This window comes from Lactuca virosa, chromosome 6 (genome assembly GCF_052849685.1).
Source record: "Lactuca virosa cultivar CGN04683 chromosome 6, Lactuca_virosa_CGN04683_v6, whole genome shotgun sequence".
NCBI lineage: Eukaryota > Viridiplantae > Streptophyta > Magnoliopsida > Asterales > Asteraceae > Lactuca > Lactuca virosa.
Window position 1 is genome coordinate 12,751,601 of NC_136431.1, and position 11,891 is coordinate 12,763,491.

At 38.8% G+C, this 11,891-nt stretch overlaps 1 protein-coding gene across 1 annotated transcript; it reads left to right on the forward strand.

Annotated features, from left to right (window-relative positions):
* The first annotated feature begins 4 nt into the window (after positions 1–4).
* On the forward strand, positions 5–2,103 carry LOC145121334 (short-chain dehydrogenase TIC 32, chloroplastic-like). Its single transcript, XM_079057097.1, has 6 exons — positions 5–92; positions 872–1,103; positions 1,192–1,271; positions 1,381–1,534; positions 1,618–1,695; positions 1,784–2,103. The coding sequence occupies exons 1-6, from the start codon at positions 5–7 to the stop codon at positions 2,079–2,081; spliced, it is 930 nt and encodes a 309-aa protein (XP_078913223.1). The 3' UTR covers positions 2,082–2,103.
* Positions 2,104–11,891: the final 9,788 nt, after the last annotated feature.

The following is an 11,891-nucleotide window of genomic DNA, read 5'->3' on the forward strand; positions in this document are numbered from 1 at the left end:
ACCCATGAAGTTTCTTCATCGCTATGTCTTCAGCATTATGTGGGCAAAATTGTCTCTTAAGTTGCCTCCTGAACTCTTCCCAGGTGTCTATGGTGTGTAAGCCCTTTTCAATGTCTCCGTGCTTCCTTCTCCACCATAGAGCTGCACTTTCACATAGGTAAAGGATTGCCGTGTCGACCTTCTTCTTATCTTCCTTTACTTGACTAGCATTGAGGTAACATTCCATCGACCAAAAGAATTCGCCAAGTTCTTTAGGGTCGCGTTTTCCTCCATACTTCAATGGTTTGAGTGTGTCCGTGTGTGGAAACTTACTCACAACGGCTCCTCCGACGATTGCTTCGTTGCACAAGTTTACTTCGGCTTCCAGCGTAGCTACCTTCTCACGGAACTCATTCCGCAAGGTGTTGATAAGTCCAAGGACTTCTTCTTTGATGACACCGATGGTCTCCTTTAATCCATCGCTCGTGTCACTTATCTCTGCAACGAACTGATCGACGATATCCTTCCACTCAAGGATCTCATCGACGCTAATCTCCACCTTTGTAAGCTTGTTTTCTAAGCTTGCCAAAGGGTCAACGAATTAGTCCCTCCTCTTGGACTTCCTTCCTTTTTCTTCGACGACAGGGGGAATGTTAGCTACATCACTTCCTCCTTCCATTGCTACGATCTCTTGCTCGTACGAACTCTGGCTCTGATACCACGTGTCACGGGATGACTCTTTTAACCTATTAAATTCATGATGACAATTTTTCAACTATCTTTTAACAATAAACTTTACAAATCATTGACATAACAAGACTCTTATAATATATAAATCCACCAATTCCTTCTGTTATATCACTAACCCTGCAATAAATTTGTGAATATTTAGGAGCTTCAAGTGGTATTGGCTTAGAAACAGCCTGTGTTCTTGCCTTACGTGGGGTCCACGTGGTGATGCCAGTCAGAAACGTGGAACTTGGTCAAAAAGTCAAAGCAAGTATTTGTGAGAAAATCCCAAATGCCAAAATCGATGTAATGGAGTTAGATTTAAGCTCACATGCATCTGTAAGGGATTTCGCATCTCAATACATTTCAAAGGATCTTCCTTTAAACATCCTAATGTATAAAACCAATTCCTTCATCAAGATTTCAAGATTCCAATTCTTGAAAGTTGCATTTTTGACTTTTTTTTTATGTCTCTTTTATAAGTCTCAATGCAGGAATCATGTCTCCTCCATTCACTCTTTCAAAAGACAACATAGAATTGCAGTTTGCAACCAACCATATTGGTATGTTAGTGTTAATGACTTAATGTTTATTAAACACAAAAAAGAAAGATAATGTAAAATGAAAATGTTCTTTAATAAACCTTGTTCTTATGGTTTTGTTTTGTTTTAGGTCATTTTCTTTTGACAAATTTGTTGTTGGATACAATGAAAAAGACTTCAAGTAAAACCCAAAAAGAAGGAAGGATAGTTGTTGTTTCATCTGAGCTTCAGAAGATGGCATACCCTGAGGGAATTAGGTTTGACAAGATCAACGATGAAAAGAGGTATTTTATTATTATTATTATTATTATTATTATTATAACATAATTCATAAAACAAATAATTCACTTGATTTTCTTGATTTCAGCTATAGTGCTTTTCATGCTTATGGGCAATCAAAGCTTGCTAATTCATTACATGCTAAGGAGATATCAAGGTGCCTCAAGGTGATTGCTTTTGACTTTTTTCTTATATAAAAATACAAAGTTTTTTTTGACCCATGAATTTAATATACTTTTACTTTGGTGGAATCGGGAAGAAGGTGTGAATGTGAGTGTGAATTCATTACACCCTGGAGTTATTAAAACCAATCTTTTACGTAACCAAGGATTTGTGGCCTCAATATTAAGCAAGATAGCTTTTAGTCTGTTGAAAAATATCCCACAAGGAGCTGCAACTACATGCTATGTAGCTATGCATCCACAAGTGAAAGGTGTTAGTGGTGAGTATTTTGCTGATTGTAACATATCCAAAGCAAGCAAATATGTTGATGATTCAGAAATGGTTAAGAAGTTGTGGGATTTCAGTTTGGAGTTGACTGAATCAAAGTAATACTATAAGGTTTCTATTTCTTGGTACCTTGCTTTTTGTTTTGATAATGCTTCTTTGTTTGTTTGTTGGTGTGTTTGTATTTTAGACTTTTAGTACATATACATTGGAACAATGATTGTTGATGTTTATTGTAATTGTTGTGAAGTTTATATTGAATGAAAGATGAATTTTGTTTTGATAATGCTAGAAGGGGAGAGATATCCTCTGGTATGATTAGTTTGGAATAGTGAATTGAAACACTTTTAGAAATTAGTTTTAACAAACATTTTAGTGATTAAACTACGGAAAAGTCTAACGAACTTTAAATTTTTCAACAAACCAAAAGTATGCGTTAAAAGTTTATATCAGGGTATACCAATCAAATGAGATAGTGTAAAGTATCTATCTATTTCAACCGATAAAGGTGACACAAAGTTACATTTGACGACATCCACTAATCTTCTATAATAAGTGGTTGTATATATTCTCATGATACGAAATTAATTTGGGCAAGAACATTAGGAATGAGACCATATGTAGTGCAGTGGCTAGTTGTATCATTGATACAACCGCTAGACGCTCTTTTTTGTAGTCCGGTCGAACCAAAATTGGAGGAAAAAAGTAAATCAGTTGCAAAGAAATATTTACCAAAAATCCTGTAAGATTTTTTAGTCAATCAGTAGTTCATTCATGTCCATAGGATGTGCTCGCTCGCAAGTTTATTGAACCCCTTCCCAATCCATTTGTGTTCGCATTTGCACAACCCCTCCCTTTTGCGTACAAAAGACATGACATTTATGCTACAAGCCTTACAAGGCTAGGGTAACACCCCATTTTTTATGGTTTAAAAAAACTAGGTTTTCAAATATTTTGCGATAAAAAGTCATAATTTACCAAAGTACGGTCCCGCACAAAAACAACATCATTTTGTTTCAAAATACAACCTGCATTGAGTGTTACAACTTACTATCACACCAAAACCATGGTAAAGAAATAAATTACATAAAAAAAACTATGTTAGACCATCTCCATCCCATCTCCATTTTTTCCCAAAAATAGAGTAAAAAATAGGGCAAATAGTATTTATCTCCAACCCTACCCCATTTTTACCCCCCAAAACTATATTCATAGTATATTCCATTATTCAAAGTTACATAGATTGTCAAACACACCCCTCTACTAATTTAGTTTTAACAAATATATAATCTATATTTTTTTCATTACATTAATATTAAATACAAAAGATTATATTTATAATAAACTTATAAATAAATATTATACATGCATTTATAAAAATATTACACATACACACTTTTAAATAAATATTAAATAAATAAATAATAGTATTGTCACTTGTTGGTTTTTATTAGATTATTATAGTAATATATAGGTTAACTACATGTTCAATAGCATATGTTATCATGTTTTTAGTATATATTTTAATTATAAGTTTTTCTAAATAATACGTTATCGTTTTTTAAAATTTCAATATGTATTTAAATTTTTATATGAATTTGATGAACAAAAAACAAAATTTATATTTATAATTAATTAATATAATTTAATATATAACAAAATATTGTAAGTATTAAATATTATATTTAAATTATAATTAGTATGTAAAAATGAACTAGAAATGTATAAATATATAACAGAGTGACTAAAACCGACAACGTAAAGTTCATCCCCAGTTTGGGAGAAATGAATAGTATAACACCATATTTGGTGTAATACTATTCATATCCCCCAAAATGGGGGAATAAATGGGGGAGGGTTGGAGAAGAATGGGGGAAGAAATGTGGGAATAAATGGAGAATGAGAGTGGGTTGGAGATGCTCTTAGTCCTTCAAAAGTCCACTTCTAAGGCTAGCATCTTCTGACCTTTTATCATTGAACGTGAGATACATGGCATAAACAAATACATAAGATAAAGTTGTATTGTTTGCTACATGGGTTTGGGCATAATTTATTATCAGAATGAAACCCTATCAACCTTAACAAAATAGGAAGAACAGATCAAATTATTAAGTTATCGCTAAACATCTACTTCTTGAAGGGATGTACATTCCTAATAAAGTATTCCTTTATCCCGTTCTTAGGATATCATGTGTAATGCCAAGTTTTCTGGTATGTTCTTCTTAAAATTCTTGTTTAAAGTTGTTGGATTCTCGGTGGCCACAGTGAGGTGAATGAGTCCCCACAACGTGGCCATGGCCTGAGTTTGCATGAAGGTTAAGTTGGCGCCACAGCGTGGCCACCATTTAATGGGAAACTCTAGTTTTCGGGGTTTATGCCCCTAGGGTTTGCACACCCTCAGCCTCCATCACATCTCTTCCTTTCTCATTGAAACCCTAGCTCCATTGTTGAAGTCCTTGAATTATAAGAGAAGGAGTCTTAGCGCATCATATCAGCTTGCAAGCCTCACCATCTTCTTTGTGCACACCTTTTGGACTCTTTTAAGTCCCCAAGTCCCAAGCTTTATGACTCAATGTGCTTAGATCGATGTTTTCATGTGCTTTTCTTCATATTTAGGCTAGTTGGAATGTTGAGGTTCCATAAAGTTGCCAACTTTATGGATCCCCAGAGTCCCTTTATAGTTTGAAGTGATAGATCTGAAGTTTGGTAGAATTTTGAACTCTTGCATGTGATCTTGACCCCATTTTTACACCTTTTTGACCTAGCTTGAGCTCAAGACATGAATTGGACATGCATGTCTATAAAGCTATGATTTTTATGATCTTTTAGGAGTATGGAAGAATTCTGGAAAGTTTGAATGAGTGGCGAAAAGGATTAAGAGCTTAATGATTTAAGCTGGTCTGGATAGTTGTCACGGCGTGTGGGATTAGTCGCCACACCGTTGCATTTTGATGAATCGCGTCTGTTTTTTCCTATTATCCCCACGACATGGATTAGCTTGTCCACGTCGTGACGACCAGTTGATGACCTTTGACCGTTGACCGTTGACTTGACCAAGTTTGACTTCAGGTCAAATTGGGTATTTTGAGTTGTAGATCGAGATTTGGTCCCTGTTTTGTTATATAGGTGACCCGTAGAGTCGGTTATCGGATCAGTGATCGTTATTGCTATCTTCTAGATGTTGAGGTGAATTTTTCTCACTATACTCGTGGTCGAAGACACCAATGTCGGCCCACTATATTATGTTATTTATCCTTGGTTATGGGATGCTACTATGTTATAGTGATCTGTTAGATTGGTAGATCTGTATGATTATGTGTATTTTCTGGTATTTGATTAATGTTTGCATATTAGGTTGAGGTGGTACTGCTTTGTTCTGTAAGCCAACAAACTCGGGAGCAATCCAGTCTTATGTTTTGGGTTTGGGAGCAAGCCAATCATGAGTTGCGGGCCGGGAACGGGCAATCCAGTCTCATGTGGTGTGCTCAGGGGCAATCTAGTCTGATGTTGTGGGCTAGTGTGCATGCATTGTATATGTATTGTTGTGTGTGGTATTTTGGGGGAACTTACTAAGCTTTGGCTTACAGTTGTTGGTTTCATGGTTTCATGTACAACATATGATCGAGGCTGTAACACCGTAAATTTTCAAACCAAATTTTTCATTTTTAAAAGCACATAAAACTCATAAATTATATTTCATAAAACCACAAATGTCTCAAATGTTAACATAAATCCACAAATAAAGTCAAATCCCAGAATCCTCAACGTAGTCTCGAACAGGTGTGTACAATCATGCCGACGCCTTCCCGCGGTCCTGAGAAGTACTTGAAACACATATCACACCACACGGTAAGCACGAAGCTTAGTGAGTTCCTCAAAACACCACATACGCAAATAATAAGCCTCTCATGGCTATAACTTGTCATGGATCCTCCAGTCTCGTGCGTCTCGGTGTGGACCCTCCTGTCATGTGTCTCAGTGAGGACCCTCCGGTCTCACAGCTCGATTTGGACCCTCCCGTCCAGTATCTCAATGAAGACCCTCCGGTCCCACAACTCGGTTTGGACCCTCCGGTCCTATCTCAGTAAACACAGAATATAACATATATATCACACAGACAAAATACATAATATAATATAACTCAAGTAAGCACATAGGACCCTCCGGTCGCACAAAGATACCACTCATGCTAAGTATAGTGAGAAGACTTACCTTATAAGTAAGCAAGGAAAACTAGATACCCCTCGAACAGTCTAATCTCCGCATACACGCAATAAGTATCTCTATTTAACACTTAAAGATCACAACTTTGTATAAACTCATGTTAATCCCTCTCTAACTCTTGGGATGGGTAAAAGACCATTTTACCCCTCCATGGTCGCATAATCCCTGCCGTGACCAAACCCTAAAGTCAACAGAAGTCAACACTCGAGTCAACTGACCATGTTGACCTGACTCGCAGAGTGCATCTATGTGACTCGCCGAGTCCCCATTGTTCCTCATATCATCATCGCGAAAACCCAACTTAACTCGTCGAGTTGTCTCATCAACTCGTCGAGTTACCCTTTTCTATACTCATCGGGGAAAACCCTAGCCGACTCGTCGAGTCAGCTCATTGACTCATCGATTCCCTTAAGTCACATTCTCATTCAGACGTTTTAAGGTAGATCTACCACTCCAAACTCTAGATCTAGCCTCCCAAGGTCCGAATGTCACATAAAGCTTCGATCTTTACGTTCATGCATGACATATTTTGTAACGCCCGTGTTTCTAGGCTAGGCATTAATATGGATGTAATAGTCTAGGTTAACCTTTGTAGGCTAGGTATCAATTTCTTTCCTCTCACCCGTATTACCTCGATTTACGTGCAAGTTATACCCCCAAAGCCCCGATATCATCCCGAGACCCAAAGCGAGTCCCGAAGCTCCGAAGATCCCGAGAAGAAAAGAGTTTCCGAGCCGAAGCTCTGCCCACGAGAAGACCGATGTGTGGAGAGATCACAGTTTCACCGAGGAATACTGCTTTAAGAGCCGTAGTGCTGTCCGAGCATCGTCTTATCAAGTGAGTGCATAGTCCCTTTCATATACACAATTTTAATACAAGTATTGATGAACGTATTAGATATATGATATGATTAAGTGTGTAGTTGCTTTCTATAATACACATATATGAATTAAACTCTATGAAATACGTGCTATGTGATTATATACTATTTGTTATGTGGTATGAGTATTGAATGAATATGTTATACAGGTTTTAAGCTTTATATAAAAAAGTATATTTTATCTACAAATATGTTGGGTAGAACATGGGTAGATAGTGATGTGTGATGAAATAAAAATGATGAGAGGCCTCGATGTTGTTGTTGATCTAGTCATCTAGCGGGGTATGGATGACGACCACAGACTCTTTCTAGACTGTCAAGTGGAACGCTGGCAGGTTCATAACCTGTAGGTGTTGTGAACGATGTGTTCACCGGTGTACTCTATCCCCCTCATGGTTGCCTTTAGGACATCTATTGTCGAGGAAACCCCTTTGCAGTAATGTCCATCCCGATGAAAAATCCAAGACTAGGTCCCTTGTGATAGTTGTTGTTTTAGGGACGTAAAGTGAGGATAACAGGAATGGGTAATCGGGTTATTGTTGGTTGGTGAAATTAAATATAATTATTTATTGTGGGTTAAAAACCCTATATGCTCACCAGGCTCCCAAGCCTGACCCACTCAGTTTCTTTGTATTACAGGTAGTGGCACGAGAGCATAAGTTGGAGAACTTGTGAAGAGGTTTTTGTTTATAGACCAGTAGTTGTATATGACTGTGTAAGGTCTATGTTTTATTGTTTATGCTTTTAACATGACATACCGAGTTTTGATATATAATGAAAATACATTTCTTTAAGAAATGATTTGATAAACCTTATTTTATCATGTATTGTTTTGGGGACAAATTCCGCAACTCTTTTAAATCAATGGATTTACTCTAAAAGTATTTTAAAAGCATAAATTAAATTGGTCTTTTCTGGCCGTGAATTTGGGGATGTCACAGTTGGTATCAGAGCATTAGTTTAAGCGAACTAGGAATTTGTAGGATATCTACACTTAAACTTAGAATGCTAAGTGAAGATTGTTAGATGAGTGTCTGTTATATTTAAGACACGAGCACTAGTTTATTTTAGGAAAGTTGCCTAAAATGCTTTTATGTGCTAAATGTTATATGTCTGCCATATATGATATTATTTGTTCGGATCTACGGTTTGCTGCCAACCGGATTTGAAAACCTTATGTGTTTAGGATTCTAAGCGTATGACGACGGTATTAGAACTAGCATGTAAACGTTTCGGAGTGATAAGGATGATTTGATTATCTATCGTGATTGAGGATCTAAATTCACCTTGTTCGGTGTATAGATCAACAATGGCAAGAACAAGAAGCGGAGTTGGAAACGTAGATGAAAACAGGAATCAACCACCTGTGATTGAGCAAGCACCTGTTGTAGCAGCAGCACCTGAGCCAATGACAATAGCTGGTGTACAATTGATGATTCAGACGATGTTGGATCGTCAGATGGAAGAAACTAGACGTCTGCTTCAGCAGAATCGTGAAGAACCTTCGATGCCGATTGTATAGCCCGAATTGAGTGAAGGGCAGTCGGAAGGAGGAAACTTCAGTGGGATTATTGGTCAAGCCAACCCATCGTTGGTTAGACATAACAACCAGGATGTTGGAAATGATGAAAGAGGATGCAAGTATAAAGATTTCATGGCATCCAAACCACCATGTCTATCCGGAAGCCCGACGCCGGTAGAAGTTATAAACTGGATCTTCGAAATGGAGACAATGTTTGAAAGTTGCGAATGCAGCAACAGATAGAAGACCGCTCTTGCGATCCCTTTGTTAAAATCTGGAGTCTTGAGTTGGTGGAAGCTATTAGCCGACTCGATGCCCAAGGGAGAAGCTAGCAAGATGTCTTGGGAAGACTTTGTGGAACAGCTGAAATTGCAATACTGCTCAGAGCAGGACCTTCTGGAAAGCAATAATGAATTTCAGAATTTGAAGAAGGGAAAAATGAGCGTTATTGAATACGCTGCAAGTTTCATAGAAAAGATGAAGCTTATCCCATACCCAGTTCCAACAAAACTCTCTAAGGTCAACAAGTTTTCCCTCGGACTACCATCGGACTTTGGTCCAATGGTTAAGCAAGCAACCACATTGAAAGCCGCCATCTGGGCTGCTAGAAATGTTGAGACCTAGATCAGGGAGAAGGGTCTGGAGAGGTCAGAGGTTGGTGAGAAGAGGAAGTTCGACGGACCCTCGGGGTCCAGAAAAAAGGGTAAATTCTCGAAGTCTAGTTCGAGAGGAGGTGGAGGAGGCAAAGCGAAATGGTGCGAAAAATGCAAGAAGAAGCATCATGGGAAATGTGGCGGGGAAGCCACATGCTTCAAATGTGGAAAGTCAGGGCCCTATGCCAACGAATGCACCCTTACCAAGAAAGTCTGCTATGGGTGTAGTGAGGAGGGGAACATCTCGAGGGATTGTCCGAAAAAGAAGGAGGCAGCAAAACCCAACATTCCACCAAAGCCGAAGGTGAGAGCCTTTCAGATGACACTGGAAGCTGCTAAAGAAGAAGCTGATGTTGCTTCAGGTACCTTTATCGTAAACGAATTGCCTGCCCAAATTTTATTTGATTCAGGAGCCAACTACTCCTTTATATCGCATGAATTTGGTAGAAAACTAGCTTTGCCTGTTGATAGACTAGATAATGTTTTATTAGTCGAAGTTGCTAGTGGTAAGTTTATACCTGTTAGCCATCGTGTGAAAAACGTCTTAATTGATTTGAATGGGAATCAGTTCCACGAGGAATTATTGCCCATTGAGTTAAATGGTTTCGACATCGTGCTGGGAATGGATTGGCTTAGTGCCAATGATGCCGAAATACTGTGCAAGAAGAAGATTGTAAAAGTAAACCCGCCAGGGAAAGAGTCATTTATGGTGTATGGGGACAAACGCAGAGTAAATTCTGGAATCATTTCTCTAATGAAAGCCAGAAAGTGTTTGGCCAAGGGATGTACATCGTATCTAGCATTCGTGATCGATGCTAAGAAGGAGAAAAAGGAGATGCAGAGCATTCCTGTCGTGTGTGATTATCCGGAAGTATTTCCCGAAGATCTTCCTGGATTACCGCCTGATAGACAAGTGGAGTTCAGAATAGACTTGTTACCAGGAAGCATGCCAATAGCAAAAGCACCGTATCGATTAGTGCCAACGGAGATGAAGGAGCTGATGATGCAACTTCAGGAGTTATTAGACAAAGGTTTCATTAGACCTAGTTCATCACCCTGGGGAGCTCTGGTGTTATTCGTAAAGAAAAAGGACGAGAGTATGAGGATGTGCATTGATTACAGAGAGCTGAATAAGGCAACGATAAAGAATAAATATCCATTGCCAAGGATTGATGACCTGTTCGATCAGCTACAAGGTTCAAGCTATTTCTCGAAGATCGATCTTAGGTCAGGATATCATCAGCTGAAGGTGAGAGAGCAGGATATCGAGAAGACTGCATTCAGAACACGATATGGACAATACGAGTTCTTGGTTATGTCGTTTGGACTAACTAATGCTCCAGCAGCATTCATGGATTTAATGAACAGGGTTTGTAAACCGTTCCTTGATAAATGTGTGATAATGTTCATAGATGACATTCTGATTTATTCGAAAAGCCAAGAGGAGCATGGCAGACACTTGAGAAAAGTGTTGGAAGTCTTGAAGAAGGAGAAGTTGTATGCTAAGTTCTCCAAATGTGATTTTTGGATTCGAGAAGTCCAATTCTTGGGTCACGTGGTCAACCAAGAAGGGATAATGGTTGATCCAGCAAAGATCGAAGCTGTGATGAAGTGGGAACAACCAAAAAGTCCCACGGAGATCCGAATATTTTTTGGGATTAGCTGGATATTATCGAAGGTTTATCCAAGACTTTTCTTCGATCGCTACTCCATTAACAGCTTTGACTCACAAAGGAGCTACTTATGCTTGGAGTGATAAGCACAAAGAAGCATTCGAGTTGCTAAAGAAGAAGCTATGTGAAGCACCGATTCTTTCTCTACCCGATGGAGTTGAAGACTTCGCTGTCTATAGAGATGCGTCTGGTGTTGGGTTGGGTTGTGTTTTGACCCAAAGAGAAAAGGTGATAGCATATGCGTCTCGACAGCTGAAAGAGCATGAAAAGAACTACCCCACTCATGATTTGGAGTTAGCAGCGGTAGTATTTGCTCTAAAGATATGGAGGCATTACCTCTATGGCACGAAGTGCAAACTTTTCACTGATCATAAGAGTCTCCAATATCTCTTTAATCAGAAAGAATTGAATATGAGGCAGCGACGCTGGCTAGAGTTACTTAAGGACTACGACTGTGAGATACTTTACCACCCCGGTAAAGCCAATGTTGTTGCTGATGCTCTCAGTCGGAAAGTCAATCTTGAAAGAAAAAGGCCAAGAGCGTTGAGAATATAAGTTGTCTCGAAAATTGTGGTGAGTATAAAGAAAGCTCAAGAGGAAGCTTCAGAAAAGAATGACCGAAAGGAGGAACGTTTGGGCAAAACGTTAGTGTTCGGTATAAACAGTTATGGACTGAAGGTATTCCAAGATCGAATTTGGATACCTAAGTCAGGAGGAATAAGAGATCTTCTGATGGAAGAAGCTCACAAAACCATGTACTCGATACATCCCGGTAGCACTAAAATGTATAGGGACCTAAAACCCTACTACTGGTGGCCGACGATGAAGCTCGATATTGCAATGTATGTGGCCGAGTGTGTGACATGTGCGAGAGTTAAGGCACAACATCAGAAACCATATGGGAGTTTAGAACCTTTACCTGTACCTATGGGTAAGTGGGAAGACATTGCCATGGATTTTGTC

Bases quoted from the DNA above. Each gene is read 5' to 3' on its own strand.
- LOC145121334 (XM_079057097.1), top strand. From the start codon at position 5: ATGAAGTTTCTTCATCGCTATGTCTTCAGCATTATGTGGGCAAAATTG. The intron at 93-871 runs GTGTGTAAGCCC...GTGAATATTTAG, and splicing joins ACTCTTCCCAGGTGTCTATG to GAGCTTCAAGTGGTATTGGC. The intron at 1,272-1,380 runs GTATGTTAGTGT...GTTTTGTTTTAG, and splicing joins GTTTGCAACCAACCATATTG to GTCATTTTCTTTTGACAAAT.